This window comes from Bombina bombina, chromosome 7 (genome assembly GCF_027579735.1).
Source record: "Bombina bombina isolate aBomBom1 chromosome 7, aBomBom1.pri, whole genome shotgun sequence".
NCBI classification, from domain to species: Eukaryota; Metazoa; Chordata; class Amphibia; order Anura; family Bombinatoridae; genus Bombina; species Bombina bombina.
The window spans coordinates 269,277,260-269,292,512 of record NC_069505.1 but is presented as its reverse complement, the minus strand read 5'-3'; the positions used below and the strand labels follow the sequence as shown (position 1 = coordinate 269,292,512).

At 37.6% G+C, this 15,253-nt stretch overlaps 1 protein-coding gene across 1 annotated transcript in view; it reads left to right on the top strand.

Moving 5' to 3' along the window:
• The window catches only part of CACNA1D (calcium voltage-gated channel subunit alpha1 D), a 764,995-nt gene that overhangs the window by 343,978 nt on the left and 405,764 nt on the right, over positions 1–15,253 (top strand). Inside the window, 2 exon segments of the mRNA XM_053689359.1 lie at positions 6,809–6,961; positions 10,230–10,426. Of these exon segments, the coding sequence (XP_053545334.1) occupies positions 6,809–6,961; positions 10,230–10,426 (350 nt within the window).

Sequence of the window (15,253 nt, the reverse complement as noted above, 5' to 3'; positions counted from 1 at the left end):
TATATATATACATGTCAAGGGATATTCAGGGATTCCTGACAGATTTCAGTGTTCCAATGTTACTATCACTAATTTTGAGAACAAAAAAATGGTTTGGAAATAGCAAAGTGCTACTTGTATTTATTGCCCTATAACTTGCAAAAAAAAAAGCAAAGAACATGTAAACATTGGGTATTTCTAAACTCAGGACAAAATTTAGAAACTATTTAGCATGGGTGTTTGTCGATGGTTGTAGATGTGTAACAGATTTGGGGGTCAAAATTAGGAAAAAGTGTGGGGGGGGTTCATCATATTTTATAAAAAAAAATTAAAGTAAATTATTAGATATGATGAAAATAATGGTATCTTTAGAAAGTCAATTTAATGGCAAGAAAAACGGTATATAATATGTGTGGGTACAGTAAATGAGTAAGAGGTAAATTACAGCTAAAGACAAACACCGCGAAAATGTAAAAATAGCCCTGGTCCTTAAAGGGACACTGAACCCAAATGTTTTCTTTCGTGATTCAAATAGAGCGTGCAATTTTAAGCAACTTTCTAATTTACTCCTATTATCAATTTTTATTTGTTCTCTTGCTATCTTTATTTGAAAAATAAGGCATCTAAGCTATTTTTTGGTTCAGAACAATTGACAGCACTTGTTTATTGGTTGGTTAAATTAATCTACCAATCAGCAAGAACAACCCAGATTGTTCACCAAAAATGGTCCGGCATCTAAACTTACATTCTTGCTTTTCAAATAAAGATACCAAGAGAATGAATAAAAAGAAAATGTATGCTTACCTGATAAATGTATTTCTTTTTAGACACGACGAGTCCACGGATTTCATCCTTACTTGTGGGATATTCACCTCCTGGTCAGCAGGAGGAGGCAAAGAGCACCACAGCAGAGCTGCTATATATAGCTCCTCTCTTCCCTCCCACTCCAGTCATTCGACGAAGTTAGGAAGAGAAAGGAAAAGCCAAGGTGCAGAGGTGTCTGAAGTTACAAAAATAAATAACCTGTCTCAGAGAACAGGGCGGGCCGTGGACTCATCGTGTCTAAAGTACAGGGATGATAAGGGAGGGACAAGACAGGGAACCTAAACGGAAGGCACCACTGCTTAAAGAACCTTTCTCCCAAAAACAGCCTCAGCCGAGGCAAAAGTATCAAATTTGTAAAATTTTGAAAAAGTGTGAAGAGAGGACCAAGTTGCAGCCTTGCAAATCTATTCTACAGAAGCTTCATTTTTGAATGCCCATTAGGAAGCAACAGCCCTAGTGGAATGAGCCGTAACTCTTTCAGGAGGCTGCTGTCCAGCAGTCTCATGTGCAAAACGAATGATACTCTTCAGCCAAAACGAAAAAGAGGTAACCGTAGCTTTCTGACCCTTACATTTTCCAGAGAAAACGGCAAACAAAGAAGACGACTGACGAAAGTCCTTAGTCGCTTTTAAATAAAATTTCAAAGCATGGACCACGTCCAAATTGTGCAAAAGACGTTCCTTTTGAGAAGAAGGATTAGGACACAGGGAAGGAACAACAATCTCTTGATTAATGTTCCTGCTTGAAACAACCTTAGGAAGGAACCCTAGGTTAGAACGTAAAACTACCTTATCTGAATGAAAAATAAGGGAAGGATATTTGTATTGTAATGCCGAAAGTTCAGACACTCTTCGAGCTGAAGAAATGGCAACAAGAAATAAAACTTTCCAAGATAACAACTTAATATCTAAGGAATGCAAAGGCCTCTAGTTATCAAAGTCTGGCGGGCTTGATCCGACAGTGCGGATCAGGTCCGCCAGACCTCACTGGATGCGGATAGCAATACACTCTCCGTATTCAGCATTGCAGCAGCAGCTCACAAGAGCTGCTGGTGCAACGCCGCCCCCTGCAGACTCGCGGCCAATCGGCCGCCAGCAGGAGGTGTCAATCAATCCGATAGTACTAGATCGGGTTGATTTCCGCCGATGTCTGTCCGCCTGCTCAGTGCATGTGTGACCGCTGCTTCATAACTGCTGTTTCTGGTGAGCCTGCAGGCTCGCCAGAAACATGGGGCATCATTCGGAGCTTGATAGATATGCATCATAGGCTCAAACGGAACCACTTGAAGAACTTTGAGAACTAAATTCAGACTCCATGGAGGAGTAATTGATTTAAACACAGGTCTGATTCTAACCAAAGCCTGACAAATGGATTGAACGTCTGGGACACCCGCCAGACGTTTGTGTAACAAAATAGATAAGGCAGAGATCTGACCCTTTAAGGAAATTGCCTATAAACCCTTCTCCAATCCTTCTTGGAGAAAGGACAAAATTCTGGGAATCCTAACTCTACTCCATGAGTATCCCTTGGATTCACACCAATAAAGATATTTATACCATATCTTATGGTAAATCTTTCTAGTCACATGTTTACGAGCCTGGAACATGGTCTCTATGACCGAATCAGAAAACCCCCGCTTGGATAGGATTAAGCGTTCAATCTCCAAGCAGTCAGCTTCAGAGAAACTAGATTTGGGTGAAAGAAGGGCCCTTGAATGAGAAGGTCCTTCCTCAACGGAAGTCTCCAAGGTGGCAGGGATGACGTGTCCACCAGATCTGCATACCAAATCCTGTGAGGCTACACAGGAGCAATGAGTGTCACTGATGCCCTCTCCTGTTTGATTCTGACAATGACTCGAAGAAGAAGCACAAACGGAGGAAATAGGTATGCAAGATTGAATGACCAAAGGACTGCCAGAGCATCTATCATTTCTGCCTGGGTATCCCTGGACCTCGACCCGTATCTCGGGAGCTTGACATTCTGACGAGATGCCATGAGATCTAACACTCTGGCTGACCCCACCTGATAGACAGGCTGGAGAACACTTCCGGATGGAGTTCTCACTCTCCCGGATGATAGGTTCACCCCAGGGATATGGATCGCCGTCATAGAGCAAGAATGGGCCTACGCCCACTGAATTTTTTTTGATACCTCTGTCATCACTTAAGGAAAACCTTTTTCCTCCCTGATGATAGACCTAGGCCACCAACATTATGATGTCCGACTGGAACCTGATAAACTGAACCGAGGCTAACTGGGGCCAGGTCAGAAAAAATAATTGAAGACCGCTCTCAGTTCCAGAATGTTTATGGGTAAAACAGACTCTGCCTGAGTCCAAACACCCTGAGCCTTTAGAGAGCCCCAGACTGCTCCCCACCCAAGAAGGCTGGCATCTGTTGTCACAATCACCCAAGATGTCCTGCGAAAGCATGTACCTTGGGAGAGATGATCCAGAGACAACCACCATAATAGAGAGTCCCTTGTCTCTTGCTCCAGAAGAAATTGAGGGGACAAGTTGGAATTCATTGTCTCAGCATTTTCAACTGCAGAGCTTTGAGATGGGAGCGAGCAAATTAAATGATGTCCATTACCACTACCATCAACCCGATTAACTCCATGCACTAGACGAGGAGTGGACTGAAGGGCTAGACAAGTATCGATAATCCTTGATTTCCTGACTTCCGTCAGAAACCTCATCATAGACAGAGAGTCTATTAAGGTTCCTAGGAAAGACACCCTTGTGTTTGGAACTAAGGAACCCTTTTCGAAATTCACCTTCCAGCCGTGAGATCTCAAGAAGGACAACACCAAGTCCGTGTGGGAACTTGCTAGCTGTAAGGATGGCGCCTGAACTAGAATGTCATCCAGCTAAGGTGCCACTGCAAGGCCTTTTGATTGAAGTACCGCCAACAGAGATCCCAGAACCTTTGAGAAGATTCCGGGGACTGTGGCAAGATCAATAGGAAAAAGCACAAACGGATAGTGTTTGTCCAGTAAGGCAAACCTTAAGAACTTGTGATGATCCCTGTGAATGGGAACATGTAGATACGCATCCTTTAAATCCACTGTTGTCATAAATTGACCCTCTTGGATCAAAGGAAGGATGGAACGAATAGTTTCCATTTGGAAGGACGGTACCTTGAGAAGCTTGTTTAAACTCTTGAGGTCTAGAATTGGTCTGAAGGTTCCCTTTTTTATAGATTGGAATAAACCCCAGTCCCTGTTCCTGAATCTAAACGGGAACAATCACTCCCAGAGGCAGGTCTCCTACGCAGTGTACAAACGCCTCTCCTTTTGGCAATTAAACTTGAAAGCAGAAACCTGCCTCTGGGAGGAAAACTTTAAAACTCCAATTTGAATCCCTGGGACACTACTTTCTATTCCCCAGGGATTCTGAACATCTCAAACCCAAGTCTAAGTGAAGACGTAAAGTCTGCCCCCTACAAGATCACGTATCAGGGCATATCCATCATGCTGGCTTTGATACAACAGTAGGCTATTTGGGTTTGTTTTCTCTCTCTTTTTTTTTTTTTTTTAGTTGAAATTCAGCAAATATAAAAAAAACATTAATTCCGTCAAGCCAGGTCCCAACAATATCCTCTCCTTGTAAGGAATCGCTAAAAGCTTAGACTTAGAGCATACATACGTAGAACAAGGCTCTAACCCTGAAATCTATGCTCCCAGTTTGTTAACTTGAAAGGAAGCATTTAAAATAAAGGAATTAGACAACTTGAAAGCTTACATCCGATCCTGGAGTTTATCCAGGAGAGATTCTGACTTAGTATCAGACAACGCATCAAATCAATATGCCGTCACACTAGTGACGGTAGCAAAATACACAACAGGTTACCTTGGAAACCCTGGTGTACATCCCTTTTCTAACTTTTTTAAAAACCCCAACTCTCCTCTAAGGGTTTAGGCGTTCCCTTTAGCTAGGCTGGAAACTACTCCTTCCTAAGACGGCTATGGGAAACATCATTTCAAATATAGGGAATGCGGTCTCTTCCATTCCTTATAACTCACTGGCAGCACCCCACATGTCTAAGCCGCAATGTACATTTCTGTAAACAGATATACTGTCTCTTTCACCCAGTAAGTCTTTAATATTAGACCGGGAATGAAAGACATGCCAGTTCCTAACTGCCTTAAAGTCCCCTACAAAACTAGGAGAATCTAAATCCAAATTAAATGAGGTTAGATGTAAACTTAAGAATGTGCCCTAACTTTCTCTGAGATTTCTATCCCCAGAAAAAAGGGCAGTAAGGCAGTTTCCAAGTTTAAGAGGTCCTCTCCCTCCCATGGACCTGGAAAGAAAACGAAATCCTGAATAAAAATCCTTCAGGTTTTCATGGACAGGGCAGCATCAGTATGGGAGGCGCAGTGAGAATTATGTCCCACAAGTTCCCATTGCTTTAAAACCACCAAAAGCTCTCCTGTAGTGACTGATACGGACTACGGCTACACCCTAGGACAAAGTAGCACTCTCTGGCACTACTTTAAAAATAATAAACTCTTGATTGAAGAATCTAATCTAACACCTCACTTTACCTCTTCCTATCACTAACATAGGCAAAGAGAATGACTGGAGTGGGAGGGAAGGGAGGAGCTATATATAGCAGCTCTGCTGTGGCGCTCTTTGCCTCCTCCTGCTGACCAGGAGGTGAATATCCCACAAGTAAGGATGAAATCCGTGGACTCATTGTGTCTTTAAAAAGAAATTTGATAATAGGAGTAAATTAGAAAGTTGCTTACAATAGCATGCTCTATCTGAATCACAAAAGAATAAATTTGGGTTCAGTGTCCCTTTAAGGGTAAGAAAATTGAAAAATGGGCTGGTCCTTAAGGGTTTAAGGAAGTTTACTGTGAAATCTCATGAGATTTAAGTAAAATCTCATGAGATTTAAGTGAAGTCTCACGGGATCACAGCAAAGCAATGCAAGACCTCAGCACTGTTGATGCTGATTGGCTATTGGTTTTTTTTTTTCCCCGACTTCAGCTTTACAGTAGCTCTAACTGTTCACAGAGCACTTACTCTGGTGAGCGGAAACAATTGTGAGGTAAAATATCTTCCTTTTGTACATAGAGATATTTTCCTGTCAGCTTTTTAGAGTTCTGCGGCATCAATTTCAATTTTCAAGTGATTTAGCATATGAGTATTATGTCCCTTTAAGTGTTGCTTATTTATAGGCATGGAACGTTCATTATGTTTTATTAATTTATTAAAATTGTGGGTGTGGGGGGGGGTTCTAATAAAATAGATCAACATGAAATATATATTCAAACATACCTATAAAACATGTATATATATTTACTGACGACTGTCACATGATACGGGGGTAGGGAATGGAATGACATTTTGAAATTTAATAGGAAAAAATCTACTGTTCATTTAAAATTAAGATTAAGTGCTTTTGCATTATATTTTTTTTTTGTGCATTTGTTGATTATGAAGTTCACTGTGTTTAAAGGTCCTTTCAATTGACAAATACAGCAGTTTTTAAAAAAGGGGCTTTTGCCATAATAATAGATTAATTTGCAATCTAGTGTATTTGCACCTTTACCTCTGGTTGCTATATTGTGTCCCTGGATTGGTTCCTTCTGAATTCCCCCTATGCCGATCTCTTGAGTATACAGAAAAGCCGATTGGTGCATGTGCACTGTGCATGCAGATTACTGCTAATCATCACCTCCTGCATGCTCCCACATGTGCACAGATAGAACGTGGCACCCAGAGATAAACATTTCCTATACACTTTACTGCCAAAATTATACTTATAATTCTTTTTGTAATCACTATAACCTCTTTCTAAATCATCAGACTTTTTTCACTTTATGCAATTGATAAATGTGCTTACACAATATTGATGGGAGTTTTGATATAAGTATAATATAATATACTTAAGGTTCTCCATAATGAAAATAATTCATATTATGTATCTGTTCAAATGTAAGACTTATTAGAATAATAAAATTGTCTAAAGCTTATTCATTTCTTTCATTCCAGGTTTACAAGTTGTCTTGAATTCTATTATTAAAGCCATGGTTCCCCTTCTCCATATTGCCCTATTGGTATTATTTGTCATTATTATTTATGCTATTATCGGACTTGAGCTATTTGTTGGCAAAATGCACAAATCCTGTTTTTTTATTGGAACTGGTAAGTAACAGGATGTTCTGTCTATTGATAAATCTTATGTTTACATTGTTCTTTGATTTGTAATATATATTTTGAATTTAACATTTTAAATATTAGTAGATTAACTGGATTATAAACTGTAATTTCCAGTAATTAAAATTTAGTAATATTGATACTGATCTTATCACAATTTCTAGCAAAAGCAACAACATTTGTGTAGTTTAAAAATTGCAAACATTTGTGTCAGTGACATTTTTATTTTAATAAATTGTGTAATAGGATTGCCACCCCTGCCATATTTTTTTGACAGTTTGGAGTGTGCAAGGAGTATTCAAATATTCATGTTCCACCCTGCCAACCCTGCAGCATGTGTAACTCATAACTGCTCAGGAAAACATGGCTAAGGTTGAAACCCTAGTGTGTAACATAAAACGTATAATGTGACACGGAGCATAATGTGATCATTGACACTGACATCTGCACTGCAATTCGAATTATTGAGGAAACAAGTCTATATGGCTTGGTTGATGGGGTATTTAAATTAGGCTTTTCAGAAATGTAAACATTTTGTTAGAAATGCTGGTAATAAAGGTGATATCACTCTAATATCTTATTATTTATGGTAAAGTGCTATGCTTTGGAGAAAAGTTATTTGCCATGCGGTGCCTAAGATGTAACCCACAATGCCTTTATACCATTGAAGAGACAGTAGAGTCATAATTAATTTTTGATGATTCATGTAGAACACATAATGTTCAACGTCTTTCCAATTTACTTCTAATATATATTTTGCTTTGCTCTCTTGGTATCCTTTGTAGAAAAGCATACCTAGGTAGGTTCAGAAATAGCAATGCACTGCTGGGAGGTAGAGGCTGATTGGTGGCTGCACAATACAGGTAGGTAGGTGTGAAAAATGCTGTAAAGTAAGAATGCCTTCAAAAATAGAAATGTTAATAGTTTATTTTTTATCGATTAACAAAATGCAAAGTGAGTGAACAGAAGAAAAATCTAAATCAAATCAATATTTAGTGTGACCATCCTTTGCCTTCAAAACATTAGTTCTAGGTACACATGTGAAAAATCAGAGATTTTGTAGCTGTCCATGTCTTCTGAAGAAGCACAAAGAAATGGGCAAAGTTGAGTACCGTAGACACAGTGGTCAGCCAAGGAAACTTAGTGCAGCAAATTAAAAACACATCACGTTTACTTTACTTCACAATCTAAAGATGTCCAGCAGTGCCATCAGCTCAGAATTAACAGAAACCAGTGGGACCCTGGTACACCCATGTACTATCTGAAGAAGTCTGGTCAGAAGGGGTTTTCATGGAAGACTTGTGACCAAAAAGCCCTAACTCTGATTTGGAGACATTGTGAAGCGACTCAACTAGGAACAAAAACACAGAAACTGGAGTGCAGGAAAATTGCAGCAGGTGTTCTGGGCTGATGAGCGAAAATGTAAAATATTTGGCTGTAGCAGAAGGCAGTTCGTTCACCGAAGGACTGGAAAGCGGTACAAGAATGAGTGTTTGCGGGCAACAGTAAGCATGATGGAGGTACCTTGCACTTTTGGGGCTGCATTTCTGCAAATGGAGTTGGGTACTTGGTCAAAATGAATTATCTCCTCCGTGCTGAGAAGTACAGGCAGAGGAATTTATGCTGTTTTGAAGGCAAAGGGTGGTCGTGCCAAATATTGATTTGATTTAGATTTTTCTTTTGTTCATTAACTTTGCTTTTTATTAATTGATAAAAATAAAACTATTACTTTTTTTTAAAGCAGTCTTACTTTACAGCATTTTTCCACAACTGCACGGTACTGTATATGCCTCTTCTCATTGGCTCACCCACTGACTTCAGCTAGCTCCCAGTAGTGCATTGCTGCTCCTTTAACAAAGGATACCAAGAGAATGAAGCAAATTTGATAATAGAAGTAAACGGGAAAGTCGAATGTTATGCTCTATCTGAAATATGAAAGAAAACATTTGAGTTTCACTCCACTGAAAGCTGCTATACTCCATCGCTATACGCAAGTGATTTTTCTTCAATTTAGTCATAGTGGAGAATATAAATTTCATAAAAATCCCTACAAGAAATAAAGGCCATTAAAAGGATACAGTTTATATTTAAAAAATAAAAATAATCTAAAAGTTACCGATTAAAATGCCTGTAGAGTAGTGTTTGCTAATGCGTAAGACAGCATTACCTCCAGTGGCTTCCACAAAATGCCTAAGTGCGTTATTTCAGAGTTGACTCAGGATTAGCCAGGTATGTACATACCTTGAACCGCTATGGTAGAAATGCGTAGGGATATGCCTTTTGTGGGCAGTAAAACGCACTGGAAGCAGGAAATATTGCAATAAATATGTTTTAACAAGTAAATTATTTAATTTTTTTATATTGAAATTGTCAACTTTTTACCTGCTCATATATTTTAAGGAATTTTACTTTTCTTAATGTGACAAACAATATATAAAACCTATTACAAACTATACAGAAATGGTTTAAAAAATGAAAAAGGGGAAAAATCAAACAAGCTTAAAAAAAATTGACTAAAATATCTACTAAATACCAATAAGAAAAACAAATGGAGAAAAAAAATTAAGATACTCCACACCTTCAGATTGCACTGATTTATTTTCAGAGAGCCAACAATATTAGGTAAACTTAGCCCACTTAAAGGATTACTTTCTGTTATAATTTTTAAGCTAAACAACTAACATATTAAAGTTAATAAACATTAATTAAAACCTACTGACCTATATTTTCTCCAAAACGAAGTTTCATAACGTGCTAAAAGTTATATCTTTTATTCGCCGATGATGTCACGTTATCCTGCCCACTATTTTCAGCACTGCATGTTCAAAATACTTAAACCAATAACTTTGTGTTTAAACCGCCATTTTGAAACCTAGGTATTGTAAACGGATTGGTACAGAGCAAAGGATACCCACGGAGTGGGTTTGGAAAACAATTAAATTTGCAGACAAGATTTCTGATATACGGTAGAGCTATGTTAATGAAATGCTATTGATAAAAAGCGTATTTGGGGTAGTTAGTTAGTAACAGGCATAGAAAACATTTACTTACAGTGGCCCTTTAATTCCAATGGCAATGATAGTTTTTTCCAACTTATTCTAGGTTTTTTCTCTGGCCATAAAAAGGATTTAAGAGTTATTTGGTTTCTTATTATCTTCTCTAAGTAACAGCGAGGGCAGCATGTGCACAGGCTATAATAATCTATTAAGGTGCTAGAATGATTATGTTGCATGTGAAATCCATGTTTATATGGCAGACATGTTAGCGGAAGAAGATTCGGCACCTTGTGCGTTCTCAGGGAATGGTCGTCTATGTCCCGTAAATGGATCTGAATGTAAGAGTGGATGGGCTGGACCAAACGGGGGTATAACCAACTTCGATAATTTTGCCTTTGCCATGTTAACAGTTTTCCAATGCATTACTATGGAGGGATGGACGGATGTGTTATATTGGGTAAGCAATTTTATGTTCTAATCAGACCTCAAGGTTGTCTTATTCTTTGCTTTTTGTATTTTGCATAGTGATCCCGCTTGTATATAATATTATCGCTCTGACCCAGTACTCAATCTACGGTATTAAACTTGTTAATTGTTAACCTGCACAACATATTTCTCCAAACATATTCAATAGCTGGTTCCCTGGTGCACATGAAGCCCAAAATGTTTCTTTCATGATTCAGATAGAGAATACAACTAAAAGTTTCCATTTTACTTCTATTATCAAATTGGCTTTGTTCTCATTTTATTCTTTGTGGAAGAGATATCTAGATAGGCAGTGTGCACATGTCTGGAGCACTATATGGCAGGAAAAAGTGCTCTTGCTAATGTATAACATTCTTGCTAAACTGAGACCATTTAGTGAATGAGACACGTGCACACTCCTGAACTTACCTTCCTGCTTTTCAACAAAGGATAGTAAGATAATAAAGAAAATTTAATAATAGAAGTAAATTGGAAAGTTGTTTAAAATTGTATTCTCAATCTGAATCATGAAGCAAAAGTGTTGGGTTTTATCTCTTTTAAAATAATTTAAAGATTCCATTAGTGACATTTTCCTGGGCTACCTACCTCATACTAAATGTAGATAAATAATTAGTCAAATCCTTAAAGCTCAAGCCTTTATTTGCTTATAATGTACCCTGGTATAGATACGCTGAATTATAAGATAACGGTAGGAACTTTACCAATATTCATTCATGCATAGAGGGATTTCAGAATGATTAGCCAGTTACTATAGCAACAGTTTAAGTTGTTTGTAGAAACAACAAGCAAGAGGATAGGGGGAAGCTTTAGTGTTATCATTCCCAAAAAGCTAAAGAAACTAGTAAATAGTAGATACATGTAAATTTATAAAAGTGTTTGGGAGCATTTCAAATCCCATCACAAACACTTTTCCACTGAAATAAAAAAAAATCTTTGTTTAAAATGTTCCGTTTCCGTTACCCCTAGTAGCTTATAATTTGAAATATGCAATCAATTAATAAACAATGAATGGCAGACAGAGTATGTATATATACTGTGCACACTCCTGAGCTTACGTCCCTGCTTTTTAACAAAAGATACAAAAGAGAACGAAATTAGAAAGTTGTTTAAAATTACATGCTCTATCTGAATCAAGATTTGCAAATAGCCTTTTTGGAAAGCTTGTGCTGGATGAACCATATTATCTGGTGTAGCAGTTCAGGTTACCAAATATTACAACTGATAACTGTGTGAGCACGAATACCAGATTTGTTAGCAGAAATAGCTCCTTATGAGTCATGATCTATACATGTTAAAGGAACGTTTGTAGCTAAATTTACCACTACTCTACAAAGAAATATTTTCATTAACTTCAAAGTTTGTTCTATTTTAATGTAAATAATGTATTTAAACACTATTTTCCATTTGTTCATTAAAAAATATATTCCCTGCTTTCTTGTAAAATGCCAAAGGCACTGCTGTCTTAGGGACATTATGCTGCTATTCCAGATGTATTCACTCTGATTTAGCTGAATATGTGATGTCGAGCTGATACAAGCGTAGTTTAATGGAAATGGGACCAATTCACAATTGTGTGCATTTTGAGGACAATGGTATCTTTTGGGTTTTGCAAAGAAAGCAGTTTAATATATTTAATTATGTTGTTAATGTTAAAGGGAGAGTCTACTTGAGATATATATACATATATATATATATATATATATATATATATATATATATATATATATATATATATATATATATTACTGTTTTAAAAGATAAAGTATTTACTACCCATTCCCCAGCTTTGCACATCCAACATTGTTATATTAATATACTTTATAACATTTAAAGCTCTAAATATTTGCCCATTTCTAAGCCCCGGCAGGCCACCTCTTATCTCAGTGCATTTTATTAGCTTTTCACAGCCAGACAGTGCTAGTTCATGTGTGCCATAAAGATAACATTGTGCTCACTCCTGTGGAGTTATGCATAAACCAGCACTAATGGGCTAAAATGCAAGTTTGTAAACATCACTGAGAGGCAGTCTGCAGAGTCTTAGATACAAGGTAATCACAGAGGTAAAAAGTATATTAATATAACTGTGTTGGTTGTGCAAAACTGGGGAATGGGTAATAAAGGGATTATCTATATTTTTAAACAATAACAATTTTTAAGTAGACTGTCCCTTTAAAGGGACCTAAAAAAGCAGCAAACCTGCAATGAGCCAGAGCATTATCTTTTGGCCTATCCCTTGCGCAGAACTATGTTTTTATCCCCCACGAATGGTTTACACACATAGTTAAAGTAAGCTCCAGGGCGCCAATGTACTTGCACTTTAGAGATGAACACAAACGATAATTGGCTGCTATGAATATATGGCCCTTATTGGTTCACTGGCTATCTAGATTCAGCTCAGGATTGGTAGCTCCAGAGCTGACTTTATATATTTAACCCCTTTGTGAGGGGTTACAGAATATTGTTATATGCAAGAGCATTGTATTACTCGTTTATTGCTCATTAGACAATTGTATATTCAACAACATGTTCAGCTTGCCTCTGTGCTTTGTAAGTCTTTCCCACTCACCCTTTTTTTAATTTAAATATTTGGTGCAATCATCCAGTGATTGGCTGCATCTATAGGGTATAGGGTTACACTCCTTGGTTGATGAGTCATTTATTTTTCCCAAAACAACAATTGATACACTGCAAGGGGCCTTGTGCATCAATATTATATATCACACAAATGAAACAGTAGCAGATAAACATTTTAAAAAATGATGTTCTTCATAAACAAAAGTTTTACAAACACTGTTTCAATTTATATTTAAACCAGCAGGAGCCATCACAAGCTTAAAGGAACAGTCTACACCAGATTTTTTTATTGTTTAAAAAGATAGATAATCCCTTTATTACCCATTCCCCAGTTTTGCATAACCAGCATTGTTATATTAATACACTTTTCACCTCTGTGATTACCTTGTATCTAAGCCTCTGCAGACTGCCCCCTTATTTCAGTTCTTTTGACAGACTTGCATTTTAGCCAATCAGTGCTGGCTCCTAGGAGCTTCATGTGCGTGACCACAGTGTTATCTATATGACACACATAAACTAACACCCTCTAGTGGTGAACTGTCAAAATGCATTTAGCTTAGAGGTGGCCTTCTAGGTCTAAAAAAATAGCATATGAATTTCCTTTTAACTAAGAATACCAAAAGAACAAAGCAAAATTGTTGATAAAAGAAAATTGGAAAATTGTTTAAAATTACATGCCCTATCTGAATTATGAAATTTTTATTTTGGACTAGACTGCCCCTTTAAGTAAAAAAAAATAATTAAAGGTATATGGAACCCAAAAATGTTCTTTTATGATTCAGATAGAGCAATCAATTTTAAACAACTTTTCTCTTGTTAAGTGTCCAGTCCACGGATCATCCATTACTTATGGAATATATTCTCCTTCCCAACAGGAAGTTGCAAGAGTCCACCCACAGCAAAGCTGCTATATAGCTCCTCCACTAACTGCCATATTCAGTCATTCTCTTGCAAGCCTCAACATAGATAGGAGGTCGTGAGAGTCTGTGGTGTTTTATACTTAGTTTATTCTTCAATCAAAAGTTTGTTATTTTTAAATGGCACCGAAGTGTGCTGTTTATCTCAGGCAGTATTTGGAAGAAGAATCTGCCTGCGTTTTTCTATGATCTTAGCAGACGTAACTAAGATCCATTTGCTGTTCTCACACATTCTGAGGAGTGAGGTACTTCAGAGGGGGAATGGCGTGCAGGTTTTCCTGCAGATAAGGTATGTGCAGTAAAATATTTTTCTAGGAATGGAATTGACTAAGAAAATACTGCTGATACCGAAGTAATGTAAGTAAAGCCTTAAATGCAGCGATAGCGACTGGTATCAGGCTTATTAATAGAGATACATACTCTTGTAAAAATGTGTTTTAAAACGTTTGCTGGCATGTTTAATCGTTTTTTAACATATGTTTGGTGATAAAACTTATTGGGGCCTAAGTTTTTTCCACATGGCTGGCTTAAATTTTGCATAGAAACAGTTAACTGAAGCTTCCCACTGTTGTAATATGAGTGGGAGGGGCCTAATTTAGCGCTTTTTTGCGCAGTTAAAATTACAAAATGAATCATCCAGATTCCCTCAGCAGTCCCATGAATACTACAGGACATTTCTAAAGGGCTAAAAAGACTTCCAAAATCGTTTATAGGGAAGGTAATCCACAGCTCTGCTGTGGCAGTTTGTTGTGTCTGTTTTTAAAAACGTCTGTCGTTTTTTTGATCTGTTTTTTGCATTAAGGGGTTAATCATCCATTTGCAAGTGGGTGCAATGCTCTGTTACCTTATTACATGTACTGTTTGTTTTACTGCCTTTTTTCACTGTTTTTCAAATTTTGACAAAATTTGTTTCTCTTAAAGGCACAGTAACGTTTTATATATTTGCTTGTTAACTTGATTTAAAGTGTTTTCCAAGCTTACTAGTCTCATTATTAGTCTGTTCTAACATGTCTGACATAGAGGAAGCTCTGTGTTCATTATGTTTTAAAGCCATGGTGGAACCCCATCTTAGAATGTGTACCAGATGTACTGATTTCATGTTAAACAATAAAGATCATTTTTTGTCTTTAAAAACATCATCACCAGAGGATTCTGTCGTGGGGGTAGTTATGCCGCATAACTCTCCCCACGTGTCAGACCTTTTGACTCCCGCTTTAGGGACTCACGCTCAAATGGCGCCAAGTACATCAAGGGCACCCATAGCGTTTATTTTACCAGGGGATTCTGTCGAGGGGAAAGTTATGCCG